The 14,170-nt window shown below is 37.4% G+C and overlaps 1 protein-coding gene across 1 annotated transcript; it reads left to right on the plus strand.

The window, feature by feature from the left end:
- The first annotated feature begins 210 nt into the window (after nucleotides 1–210).
- On the plus strand, nucleotides 211–10,766 carry LOC131953302 (pancreatic lipase-related protein 2-like). The gene is made up of 9 exons (XM_059316435.1): nucleotides 211–346; nucleotides 1,571–1,637; nucleotides 2,763–2,925; nucleotides 3,680–3,911; nucleotides 4,948–5,172; nucleotides 6,011–6,105; nucleotides 7,886–8,015; nucleotides 9,246–9,320; nucleotides 10,335–10,766. Exons 1-9 carry the CDS (start codon nucleotides 292–294, stop codon nucleotides 10,421–10,423), a joined length of 1,131 nt encoding a protein of 376 aa, XP_059172418.1. The 5' UTR covers nucleotides 211–291; the 3' UTR covers nucleotides 10,424–10,766.
- The last annotated feature ends 3,404 nt before the right edge of the window (nucleotides 10,767–14,170 follow it).

Raw genomic sequence — 14,170 nt, forward strand, 5'->3', positions numbered from 1 at the left:
ATAAATAGTTTTTAAAATATGATTTGAACATTTATTACTTTATTACGCTGACATTTTACAACAAACCGATGGACATTGTCTATATTAACATGCATTTATATTAATTTATATTTTATATTGTATGCGCACCGTGTAGTCTAACGCGCAGCTGAATGTTTACACATTTCACAAAAATCGTACAGGAAGTGAAGTTTTTAGGAGTAAAATGTAAACAAAGTCAACACAAGACATTTCTGGATTACAAGTTAGATACGTGTCAGTGTTGTGTACGAAGCATCGGTGCTGTTTTACATGTACATAGTAGTGTGGGTCATCTTTGTGTTGGGTATCTCGACTGTAAGAACAGGTAACCAGGTTTTTTAAGGCCATCGTTTCATGAATGCCATCTTTCAGTCAACATTAATGACTAGGTCTAGATTATCATTTAATTAATTCAATTAGTGCCATCTTTCAATCAACATTAATGATCTGTGTGACAATTTAATTGAATTAATTCCATCTTTTAACCACCATTAATGACTAGATCTAGATGACCATATAACTTAATGAATGCCATCTTTCAGACAACATTAATGATTAGATGTAAATGAACAAATACTTTAATTAATGCCATCTTTCAGTCAACATTAATGACTAGGTCTAGATCATCATATAATTTAATTAATGCCATATCTTAATCGACATTAATGACTAGATGTAGATAAACATATAATTTAATTAATGCCATCGTTCAAACAACATTAATAATTAGATCTAGCAAACCATATCATTTAACGTCATATTTCGCACAACATCAAAGACAGCATCTAGTTGACGTATTTAACAATATCAAAAACATGATTTAGCTGACATTATCGTATAATGAGTATAATGCCATCTCTGTTTTGGTGTTGTTTAGTTGTGTACGCGTGTTGGTAAGTGTTGGTGATTTGTTCTTCTGTCTGTAAGTTGGTGGTGTTTGAGTGCTGGTGTGTCTGGCGTGTCAGTGTGTTTGGTGTGTGCGAGTGGGCATCTTGTCGGTGTGTCTTGATGATGTAATGTGTGGTGATGTAAGTTGTGGTATCTTGATGATGTAATGTGTGGTGATGTAAGTTGTGGTATCTTGATGATGTAATGTGTCGTGATGTATGTTATGTGTGTTAGTTGCGTGTTGTGTTGTGGCGTGTGTTGCTCTGTTGCTGTTAGCTGATATGTGTGTGAGTGCCGGTGTGTTTCTGCGTGCTAATAATGCAACATACACTCTTAAAGCCAATTCATTGTTCATCCCTAGATATGTGTGTGTCGGTGTGTGTTTGTGTATGAGTATGTGTGTGTGTGTGTGTTTGTACGTGTGTGTGTGGTGTGTGTGTTTCTGTGTGCTGGTAAAGCAACGCACACTCTTTAAGCCAGTTCTTTGTTACCCCCAGATGTGTTGTGTGCCAGTGTGTGTGTATTTGTGTGTGTGAGTGTGTGTGTGAGAGAGAGAGAGAGAAAATCTGTATGTGTTTGTACGTGTGTATGTATGTGCCGGTGTGTTTATGTGTGCTGATAAAGCAACACACTCTTTAAGCCAGTTTTTATTCGCCCCTAGATGACCATCCCAGAATGAACAAAAGGTACCAACAAGTGGGAGACACGCTTGTACATCTTTTCAGAAGGTTGGTTTAACGTTAAACAAGGGACAGTTTAACGATATACGTTAACATGTAAAGCTTAACGTTATAAGTTAAACGCTGTTCAGTTTACCGTTGTAAGTTAAGCAATGAATTTAACGTAAGTTAAACAATGTACAGTTTAAAGTTATAATTAACAACACAGTCCAGCTCCAGTGTTCTGTGCGTGTCTCTGTGTATACCTACTGTTGTTACAGGTATCCTGTATAGACCTACTGCTGTTATATGTATCCTGTATACTGCTGTTACATGTGTCCTGTATAGACCTACTTCTGTTACACGTATTCTGTATAGACCTACAGTTCTGTGTGTTACATGTATTCTGTATAGACCTACTGCTGTTACACGTATTCTGTATAGACCTACTGTTCTGTATATTACATGTATTCTATATAGACCTACGGTACTGTTTGTTACATGTATCCTGTATAGACCTACTGTTGTTACATGTATCCTGTATAGACCTACTGCTTTGTGTGTTACATGTATCCTGTATAGACCTACTGCTGTTACATGTATCCTGTATAGACCTACTGCTGTTACATGTATCCTGTATAGACCTACTGCTCCTTAGTTTACATTTTTCGGAACACTTATCTCATAATATCGATTAAATAACACATTAACAATTACATGTATTAAGAGATTTTAGAAGCTAAATAAACATCTTTAACTCCGCTGAAATTGTTATAAATCTATTCACGTTTAAAAGTTTAAAAGTTAGAACGGTCTCCTCGAAATGTACAGTAAATCAATGTTTAAATTGTGTTGTATTCTCACAAATAAAGTCTTGAAAAATCGCGTTGTCGATCGGTGAAGCACATAAATTCTGCGCGAACCGCCATGGAGAGGCTCGTTAGCTTGGGTCAGCCATTCATCTAGCGGAGGCAACTAGAAAAATCAAACAACTGCTGCCTTGTAGTTTGATCTTATTTAAACAAAGTCTATGGAAGCATATACATAAATAAAAGCAATCTGAGGTCTGAGTCTATAGCCATATGACATAATTAATAATTGTGTTGGTGAAAATCCTCTCCAACGTAACAAGTAATAACAAAGAAAAATTTACTAACGTGTAGTTCAATGTGTCCACTCGGTGTCCATTCCTAGAAATCACACCAACACAAGCTTAGTGATAACCAAATACACTCTGGATACGATCATGAAAACCGGCTTCGATATGACGCTCAAGACAGTCTTCATCATTCACGGTTTTGCCACGACAATGTACAAGGCTTGGGTCCCGGTGATGAAGCAGACGTTTCTACTCAAGGTAGGGTAGCTCTTCTTTCGTTGATTCCTGTCAAGGTAGGGTAGCTCTTCTTTTGTTGATTCCTCTCAAGGTAAAGAACCTGGTAGCTCGTCTTTCGTTGGCTCCTCTCAAGGTAGGGTACCGCTGAAAGCTCGTCTTTAATGAGTTTTTTTAATGTAGATATTTTATTCACGAACATAAACAATGGTATTGAAGATAATCAAATATTTGGCTTCTTGCGGGGTAGTGTGTGTGTGGGGGGGGGGAGGAGGGGGGATGTAAAGGATAATTCCAACAGTCATACCGCCAAAACAATAAGCTTTGATTTGAGCTTTATTTCAGAGCGACATTTTGGTGAAACCATTGCCAGAAGTTCCTTTCCTGCAGATTTTTCTGTATGTCAAATTACAACCATCTTACATTAAAAGTTCAGATGTTTGGGAAATATGGCTCGCCATACCCGGACTTAATTCTTAAATTGTACGTTGTTGGCCGAACGTAACGCAGTGGGTACACAAGGAAGGTTTCAGCGTGTGTGTCGTTGTAGACTCGGTTCAGTTATGTGTTTAAAGTGTTCATATTTCCCCAGGGGGATTTGAACACGTGTTCCCTTCATACTTCTCTGTGAATATTTGAACATTTGTCTCTTAAAAACATTCATATTTTCCCAGGGAGATTAAAACATGTGTTTTTTTCCTATGTGTCTTTGAATATTTGAGACAGTGTTTGTAAATATTTGAACGCGTCTCTTGAGATGTTCATATCTCTTCTCCAGGAAGACATGAACGTGTTTATCCTGGACTGGGCCGACGCTGTGATACCCCCACACTACGACCGAGCTGTAGACAATATGTTTATCGTAGGGCAAATGGTGGCCAATCTCATTTTACGCATGGAAACATTTGGTCTACGGCTCGATGACCTTCACCTTATAGGTCACTCTCTCGGCGCGCATTTAGCAGGAGACATTGGCAGACGACTCGGGGGCAGGATAGCCCGGATTACAGGTCGGCTGAAAAACGTACACGTTTTTTTTATATTCCTACTGGATGAACTGTTTATTAGATTGACACTTCTCAATTAAAAAGGCATCTTGGGTCAAGGATTGTATCCCTTTCACTGCCACCTAGGTCCCCCGCAGATTAACTACCACCACCCCCCCTATACCATCCTCACTTCGCCCCGTAAGTTAAATTTTACTTCTCCCGAGTATGTTTTTTTTTCTCTTAAATTACGTGTGTGCTTTATGGTAATGTTAAGTATAGCTGCATTGTATTGTAGAAGGAATCGGCGTGATCGAGTCGGTAAAGCTCATGGTTACTAAACCGAAAAGTCTCGAGTTCGAACCCTCGTAGTTTGTTCTTGATTGGACAAATGATATGGGAGCAAATCAAAAAAGAAAAGCAGGCTGTATCAAGAACGAAGACAAAGAAGAAGTATAATAGAGACGTAGGTCAAAACGTCCTATCTTGGTGTTGTGTAAAATGTATAATAGAGACGTAGGTCAAAACGTACTATCTTGGTGTTGTGTAAAATGTGTAATAGAGACGTAGGTCAAAACGTCCTATCTTAGTGTTGTGTAAAATGTATAATAGAGACGTAGGTCAAAACGTCTTATCTTAGTGTTGTGTAAAATGTAGAGACGTTGATCAAAACGTCCTATCTTAGTGTTGTGTAAAATGTAGAGACGTAGATCAAAACGTCCTATCTTGGTGTTGTGTAAAATGTGTAATAGAGACGTAGGTCAAAACGTCCTATCTTAGTGTTGTGTAAAATGTATAATAGAGACGTAGGTCAAAACGTCCTATCTTAGTGTTGTGTAAAATGTATAAAAGAGACGTAGGTCAAAACGTCCTATCTTAGTGTTGTGTAAAATGTATAATAGAGACGTAGGTCAAAACTTACTATCTTAGTGTTGTGTAAAATGTATAATAGAGACGTAGGTCAAAACGTCCTATCTTAGTGTTGTGTAAAATGTATAATAGAGACGTAGGTCAAAACGTCCTATCTTAGTGTTGTGTAACATGTAGCTTTCACGAACAGGACTCGACCCCGCGGCCTACCTGTTTGAAGGGAAACCAATCGACAAACGCTTGGATCCATCGGACGCCGTCTTTGTCGACGTGGTGCACTCGGATGCCGTGCGGCTGACGTTTCCCTATAAGGGCCTCGGCATCTTGAATCCCCTGGGTCATGTGGATTTCTACCCCAACGGTGCCTATCTACAGCCCGGGTGTGTCGATAAATATTTGGGCCTGTACCCTATAGGTAACAGGGGTTATCTCTAGCGATGTAATCATTACAGATGTAATCCCTATAGATGTAATCACCCTATAAGTAATCTCTGCTCGTGTAATTCCTATAGATGTAGACCCGACAGATGTAATCTCTATAGATTTAATCCCTATAGATGTAATCCATATAGATGTAATCCCAAATATGCAATCATTACAGATGTAATCATTACATATGTAATCCCTATAGATGTAATCCCGACAGATGTAATCTCTGTAGATTTAATCCCTATAGATGTAATCCATATAGATGTAATCCCCAAATATGCAATCATTACAGATGTAATCATTACAGATGTAATACCTATAGATGTAATCACCCTATAAGTAAGCTATGGTTGTGTAATCCCTATATATGTAATCCCTATAGATTTAATCCCTATAGATGTAATCCATGTAGATGTAATCCCTACATGTGTAATCCTTACATGTGTAATCCCTACTGATGTAATCCCTACTAATGTAATCCCTAAAAATGTAATCCCTATAGATGTAATCCCTATAGATGTAATCCCTATAGATGTAATCCCTACAAATGTAATCCCTATAGATGTAATCCCTACATATGTAACGCTACAAGTACATTCCCTGTGGGTTCACCTCTACATGTATCAGGTATAATCCTGTGGGTAACAGTTACAATTAAACAAACGTTAAAAGGGTTAATCCCAATATCAAATAACAATATGGCCCTTACAAATGAATTCGATTGCAGTTTTACAAGGCAGCTATAGCGTTCTATGTGTACGTTTACACGTGAGTATAACTTGGACAACACGTGATTGATGCCATGATACTAATGTACTCACCAGACGGACCGGAGTGTAGTCACAGAAGAGCGGCTGAGTACTACGTCGATTCCATCAACACGACGTATCACTGCATGGCTCAACAGTGCTCGGACTTCGTAAGTCTTGGGACTCATTCATACTATAGAATAATTGTAGTAGAAAACTATAGGCGGGTGTTTGTAATGAGTAATGAGAAAAAAGGATAAAGTTAGTATCCTAAAATTTAAAAGACAATTACGCGTGTCTGATGTCTGCGGTATCGTGAGGAAGAAACGCGTGTTAAATAAACCGGGAGTGATCTCCCCTAAACTTTCTCGAATATTCTTATGTAAAATAACAGGGGATGGGAACTCGGGCTATAGACATGATTTCTAATCCATTTTTAATACTTAAAGTTTTAAAAATAGAATAAAATCTCGTAGACAAAAGAATTGCACACCAAGTGAACGCCAAATTTTAAAAAAGTGCATAATAGTGCGCAATATTATTAGTACTTTAAAAATTTACATTAGTTTTTTGAGAAATCGGATATAGCGTAAATTACTACTTCCGGTCAACGGAAATGACTCAAAATTTAACAGAAGGTAGAGAATTAGATCTTATACTTACATGTGAAATTTCATTTCTATCTGAAATAGTACTCAAGTTATAGGCTTTTGAAAAATTCAAAGTAGAAAAAGTACCACTTCCGGTTATTGGAAATAGCTCAAAAGTTGATACGGATCTACGATTTTGATAAAAAAAACTTATATATGAAATGTCATCAACCTAGTTGTAACGGTACTCAAGTAATCGTGTTTACACACAGACACACACACACACACAGACATACGGACAGAATTGCAAAGCCCAGTTTTTTAGACTAGATTACGCATAAAACCTCTTAATTTTGATAAATCTGGATTGATACTTTTTGCCCGATTAAAATAAGTCCTCTATACTTCGGATGTGATGAAGGACTGATGTGTAATACGGTGAAAATTGTTAAAATTTCAAGTGATTTTTGTGCACGATTACAATACTTTCTCTATACTTCGTATATACGAGAAAGTAAAAACGCTTGGAACAAATGGTGGTCGTATGGTTTGGTGGAGTGAAGGGGCGGGGGGGAAGGGGGCTGATGAAAGATCATCATCTTTTCCCGTTTGTGTCCAAGACACATGAAGAAGACGAAGTAGCGTTCATCAGTTACCTCGGGGTCGTACTACTGACTTAAACACGAATTCGAACTCTAGACTTAAGTACTCTAGCCCTCCACCGCTTGGCCACGCCGTCCCTTAGATCAGGGGTCTCCAAACTTTTCAGTCCGAGGGCCGAATTAACTATCAAATTTCAGTTCGGGGGCCAGTTTCTTCCAGGCGTGTCTTTTATTTTTCTGAGCAAACTTCCTCAGCCATCACCAACAAACGGTTTTTTCCGTGAACAAAATGATCTCCGCGGGCCGGATGAGAGGGCCTCGCGGGCCGTAGTTTGGAGACCCCTGCCTTAGATGAAGGATGCCATACATTTAAACCTTTGGGAGATAAAACGTAATATGAGCGTCGTTGTCGTGTTTTCCTGGGTTGAAGAATGATGACAGTAGCTACAGTTGTTCGGTACAAATATGTCTTAATGTTATGTTTTAAACGGGAGATTTTCATGATTTTTATGTCGGTCGAAACTGTCAGAGAAAATTTTAAAAATGTCTGAAGCGTAAAGGGTGTCACATAGACTGCATTAGTTAAGTCATATTCAAAACAAACAATTTAAACCCACTCACATTCATATATAATATATCAGATATTTTGTTTTAACCCCCCCCCCCCCCTCCCCCTTAAGATTGACTGTGGTAGATCCACTATAGTCGTTGTTAGCCAATCTCCAACTCATAAAATCCTTCTGTACCAACCTCCGCAGAAATCGTTCCTTGACCACCACTGCTCCCAATGTTCCAACACATCCTGTAACGTCATGGGGTACCTGGCCAGTCCACTCCAAGCTTTGGGCCTGATGTACCTGCAGACCGGTGAAAAACCGCCGTACTGTGGTAAGACAGGGTTTGTTATTGTTTTTCTAAATTAATCTACTGGAAATACAAAGTGGAACGGTGTGGTCGAGGTAAAGATACTAGACTATCCCAGTGGCGTAGCGAGGTCGGGTGTCACCCAGTGCGTCACTTAATGGTGTCACCCCTTCCCCCCCCCCCCAGAGGCGTAGCGACCCTTCCCGGCGCCCGGAGACAAACTTTCAATTTTCAATCTGCACCACTCCCCCTCCACCCTTGTCGGGATTTGTCAAATTTGTCAAATTTGCTCTTAAAAGACTTTTTAACACTCGAATTAATCACTTAATTAAGTGGAATTATCATTTTTCTCTATATATTTTGCTATTTTTTGCCTTGGTGCCACACATCTAAATTGTGTCACCCGGTAGGGTCCGCACCCCCGCCCCCCCCCCCCCCCCCCCCACTCACTACGCCACTGGACTATCCCTAAAGTCTTGTGTTTGGTTCCCTGACCCTCTGATCAATCTCTGATCAGTACCTTACCCCACCTCCATATGCCGTGGTCACAGAAACAGGTCAACTCTACTTCACATGGAACATTGACCTGCCGTTCATTAACGTTAATTTTATCATGGTTTGGTCATTTTATTCCAATTAAATTTTTAAAAATACATTCTGGTATAACAAGAAACCTGTATTGGTTGAACGTGCAGATTTAATATATTTGACTTAAGATCGCTTACAGTGACCTAGGTTTAGCTATGGTTCGTAATCTAACCTGGTCTGAGATTACAATCTAACCAGGTGTAATCAACATCTTTCTTCAGATACATTTAATGAAAACGAAATTTGTGTTACGTATGCTAGCAGATTAATATATTACTTCGCGTTTATCGATTCTCTTACAGATTATATATATATATATATATATATATATATATATATATATATATATATATATATATATATATATATATATATATATATATATATATATATATATATATATACATTGGGTCAAGGACATTACTCCCCCCCCTCAACTACCCTCGGATATCCCCACCCCCATGGGGAAGGGGGTTGACAGGGGGGGAATGTCCTGCTCCCATGTATTTTTTGTGTCCGGAACATTAAGTTGGCTAAACTCGCATTGACACAAACTCAGTGTGAGAGAATGCAACTTTCGTTTTCCTAATTACACGACGAACATGTTTAACTTCTGTGGTACATTAAACAATTGCCTGTCAAAATAAAATGTCTTCTTTCTTGTAGATATCTATTACAATAAAAAGACAGACTGTGAGATTTGCCCTACCGTTTTTGATTTAAAGGAATTCTCACTATCAAGTTAGTCATGGTGTGAATTTGTTGATCTCGATGTGAATTTGTTGAGTGCTTCTGTGTTGATTTCAATGTGAATTTGTTGAGTGCTTCTGTGTTGATCTCAATGTGAATTTGTTGAGTGCTTCTGTGTTGATCTCAATGTGAATTTGTTGAGTGCTTCTGTGTTGATCTCAATGTGAATTTGTTGAGTGCTTCTGTGTTGATCTCAATGTGAATTTGTTGAGTGCTTCTGTGTTGATCTCAATGTGAATTTCTTGAGTGCTTCTGTGTTGATCGCAGTGTGAATTTGTTGAGTGCTTTTGTGCTGATCTCAATGTGAATTTGTTGAGTGCTTTTGTGCTGATCTCAGTGTGCTTGTCCTCAAATTCGATCGTTTCAAATTTGATCATGCCCCGATTGTTCTCATTTACGTTTCCACAGTATTAGACATACAGTATCTTGCAATCTAGCTCTCCAGCCATCAATAAATATTCTCGTACCTCCACATACACTCGCTCATAATTATTTTATTTTTATACCAGTTTATAATTCTCTTTTTAGCGCAATTTCCATTCTAGAGAATTGCGTTTATTAACCCGTCATTTCTGTATGGATGGATGGATGGATGGATGGATGGATGCCCGCAGCTTTAAGTCGTATCTCCTCCTCAACGAAGCAATATCTAGGACTAGTTTCAAAAGCAAAATTGTTAAGCAAGTTCCAAGGATGATTGTGGGCCAAAAATATTCCCGGGTTTCCTTCCTGGATTTCCCGGAAAAGCCAAAATACCTCGAAAAAATGCAGTTTTTGGCCCATATCTCGGCAACCAGACCATTTAGCAACTTGAAACTTTTACCAATCGATTTCTGCCATAATTTAGAACAATATTGCCGAAGAAAGTTTTCAAAAATATCCTTTCGTTCGGTCACAAAAAATTAATTTCTTCTAATTTTTTAAAATCTGTACCTTAGTTTTTATACACGTGCATAGCATATTATACCAATTTTCTTCTAACCCTTAATTTATCTTCTGTTTTAGGGTCTGAAGGTTTTGTCACGACGCCACTGACAAATTTGATATTTTTCGCCTTGATCTTCTCATTAACATCAGGATTTGCTGACATGTAATCTGCTGTTATCAACTAGAGGAAACCGATTTGTTCACGAGGAATCGTTTGGGTTGAACGTTTGAAATATCCATGCTTGCTTGTGTTTAGATTGATACTTTAAATTAATATTTTCTTTTAAATGTTATTACATTGATAAAAGTGTTTTCCGATTTCTACACATTAAATAGATTTAATAAACGATAGCCAAATTTTAACTTTAAGACACAGGCTGTCACTAAAGCATAAAGTTATTTAGGATTACATTTTACAGGAGGGATTAAAAAACATAAATTAAATTATTGTCTTGTGCACGTATTATTCTGAATTTTGTATAGGTTTGTAGTATTGAAAATAAATCATGTTAGTTTGATCTAATAACGTTTGTTTGTTACATTATTCCACTAAATAAATTAAAATACAGAACTGTTGAGTTATTGGGATGTATGGTGGGATACTACTTTTACAACACACATATATACAGACACCTAATTTATACAGATACCAAATTTATAAACGAATTCATTTATACAGACACCAAATTTATAAATTAATTTATACATACACCAAATTTATAAAGAAGTTCATTTATACAGACACCAAATTTATAAATTCATTTATACATACACCAAATTTATAAATTCATTTATATATACACCAAATTTATAAAGAAATTCATTTATACATACACCAAATGTATAAAGAAATTCATTTATACAAACACCCAAATGTATACAAAGACCACATTATACAGACAATCATTCCAAGTGTTTTTACTCAGAGTTAGCAGGGGCTAGTGGTGATTACAGAGTCATTCCCCTTGATTCATCCTTTGTGGAAGCTTAAAAACCTAACATCGCCGTTAGAATCAGCCGGAAATAGCTGACAAGGTAGGCAGAGCTTCTTCCAGGCATTTCTTCCCCAAACGAACTGAATTTTATATAGAACATAAATATAAATGATTTTGACAGTTCCCGCTCACCCCCCCCCCCCACCCTTCCTCCCCCCCCCCCCCTGAAATTTCAAGTCCCCCTCCCTGAGAAAAAATTCTGGAAGAAGCAATGAAGGTCGGTGATTCTGTTCTCAGTGACGTCGCTAGGTTGGGGGGGGGGGGGGTCCTCCTCCTTCCTATCGCTCTACTGCCTCTCCCTCATTACTTATGACGTCATTGTTGGAAGCAGATGATACTAGCGTGATAAACTTTACATTCTAATATTTTTACTTTCTCGTATATACGAAGTATAGAGAAAGTCTTGTAATCGTGCTAAAAAAATCGAGATTTTTACAAATCTCGACGTTTTACACCTCACTGATACGGAAAAACATAATTTTGCAATCTTGTCCGTATGTCTGTGTGTCTGTCTGTCTATGTGTAAACACGATAACTTGAGTACCGTTATAGCTAGGTTGATGAAATTTCACATATAAGTATTTTATCAAAATCGTAGATCCTCATCAATGTTTGAGCGATTTCCGATAACCGGAAGTGGTACTTTTTCTACTTTGAATTATTCAAAAGCCTATAACTTGAGTACTATTTCAGATCGATAAATGAAATTTCACCTGTAAGTAAAAGACCTAATTGTCTACATTCTGTCAAATTTTGGTTAATTTCCGTTGACCGGAAGTACTAAATTACGCTATTTCCGATTTCTCAAAAAACGCATTTAAATTTATAAAGTACTAATAATATTGCGCACTATTATGAACATCTTTATTTGGCGTTCGCTTGGTGCGCAATTCTTTTTTTCTATGAGATTCTATTCTATTTTTAAAAGTTTAAGTATTTAAAATGGATTAAAATTCAGGTCTATTTCCCGAGTTCCCATCCCCTGTTGTTTTATATAAGAATATTCGAGAAAGTTTAGGGGAGATCACTCCCGGTTTTTTTTTCACACTACTCAAATTGCTGATTCACGTCAGTGATGTTAACTATATCGTTCGGGTATGCGAGTTGAATCGTTAGGTTGAATTACATTCGTTCAATGGAATGCCGTTGGTTCAGGGAATTTCATTCCTTTTGTGCATCTTCTTCTTCGTTCTTAATTATTATATTGGAGGGAATTTCTTTCAACACAATTAATAATTATATGTCAACATGTTATTCGCCTAAAGGGACGTCTTTTCCGATTCAACCTGCTTTTTATCTCGATTTGCTTTTGTAGTTTTTCTCCAACCAAGAACAAGCTACAAAGGGGTCGTCCATAAATGACGTCACACTCGGAGGGGGGGGGGGGGTCGGTAATTTTGTGACGATGTGTGATGAGGGGGAGGGGGGGTTCAGATGGTGCGACGTCACACTTTTTTCATTATAAAAATAAACCGGGAGTAATCTCCCCTAAACTTTCTCGAATATTCTTATATAAAACAACAGGGGATGGGAACTCGGGATATAGTTATGATTTTTTATCCATTTTAAATACTTAACTTTTAAAAATAAAATAGAATCTCATAGAAAAAAGTATTGCACACCAAGCGAACGCCGAATAAAGATGTTCATAATGGTGCGCAATATTATTAGTACTTTATAAATTTAGATGCGATTTTGAGAAATCGGAAATAGCGTAAATTACTACTTCCCGTCAATAGAAATTACTCAAAATTTGACAGAACGAAGAGAATTAGATTTTTTACTTACATGTGAAATTTCATTTATCTATCTGAAATAGTTCTCAAGTTATAGGTTTTTGAAAAATTCAAAGTAGAAAAAGTACCACTTCCGGTTATCGGAAATCGCTCAAAAGTTGATACGGATCTACGATTTTGATACAATACTTATATATGAAATTTCATCAACCTAGCTGTAACGGTACTCAAGTTATCGTGTTTACACACACACACACACAGACAGACACACAGACACACACACACACACACAGACATACGGACAAGATTGCAAAATTATGTTTTTCCGTATCAGTGAGGTGTAAAACGTCGAGATTTGTAAAAATCTCGATTTTTTTTTTTGCACGATTACAATACTTTCTCTATACTACGTATATACGAGAAAGTAAAAAGAAATGTTAGAAAACGAATTTTAGACGTTATTTCGCGTTTTAGAAAACTGTTTTAATAAATTGTAATAGGAATTGATTAAAATACTCTATTTTGACAGATTTCGGACAAGAGTTTGGAAAAATATCGATGTTTAAAAAAAAATTCAACTGCAATCTTGAGGGGGGGGGGGGGGGGTTGTAGGCTGAGGTGTGACGTCATTTAAGAAGGGGGGTGTCTGGCTTTTTGTGACGACGTGTGACCGAGGGGAGGGGGGAGGTAAAAATCGTCAAAATATGGATGACCCCAAAGCAACAGTTAGTTGATTTTTTCCCGGGGCCACTAATGAAAACCTGAAAAAAACATCTGAAAACTGAAATCTCAACCATAGGAGAGCAGATGGGTTGCTGCCTCCAACAAACGAGATCCAACTGCCCGGGGTTCGAACTCTGGACTTGGAATTCGCAGACATACGCTCTTAGCCCAACCACTACGCAGATATTTACTCCTCACCTAATTTTTTTTTGAAGGCTGTACTCACAGTTGTCACACAAAACATGTTAATATGCGAATCCACCGCTTTGTAAAAAGACAATTCTCCTGGGTATGGTACATTTAATAACCACTAATGAAACAAGACAAAAATCTGAATACAAGTATGAAATAAAATTTAATAAAATCATGACGTATAAAACATGAATATAAAATTGTGTTAAAAACAAATGGTGTTATTTTAAGTAAGTTTTAAACCATAAATACAACAAAAATTTTAATT

The sequence above is a fragment of the Physella acuta genome, unplaced genomic scaffold (genome assembly GCF_028476545.2).
Source record: "Physella acuta isolate Inbredline_101_S28 unplaced genomic scaffold, ASM2847654v3 ptg000916l, whole genome shotgun sequence".
NCBI lineage: Eukaryota > Metazoa > Mollusca > Gastropoda > Physidae > Physella > Physella acuta.

Excerpts from the sequence above, each read along its gene's own strand:
- LOC131953302 (XM_059316435.1), top strand. The coding sequence starts at position 292 with ATGTACATAGTAGTGTGGGTCATCTTTGTGTTGGGTATCTCGACTGTA. Across the intron at positions 1,638-2,762 it reads CTTGTACATCTTTTCAGAAG|AAATCACACCAACACAAGCT; the intron begins GTTGGTTTAACG and ends GTCCATTCCTAG. Across the intron at positions 2,926-3,679 it reads AGCAGACGTTTCTACTCAAG|GAAGACATGAACGTGTTTAT; the intron begins GTAGGGTAGCTC and ends TCTCTTCTCCAG.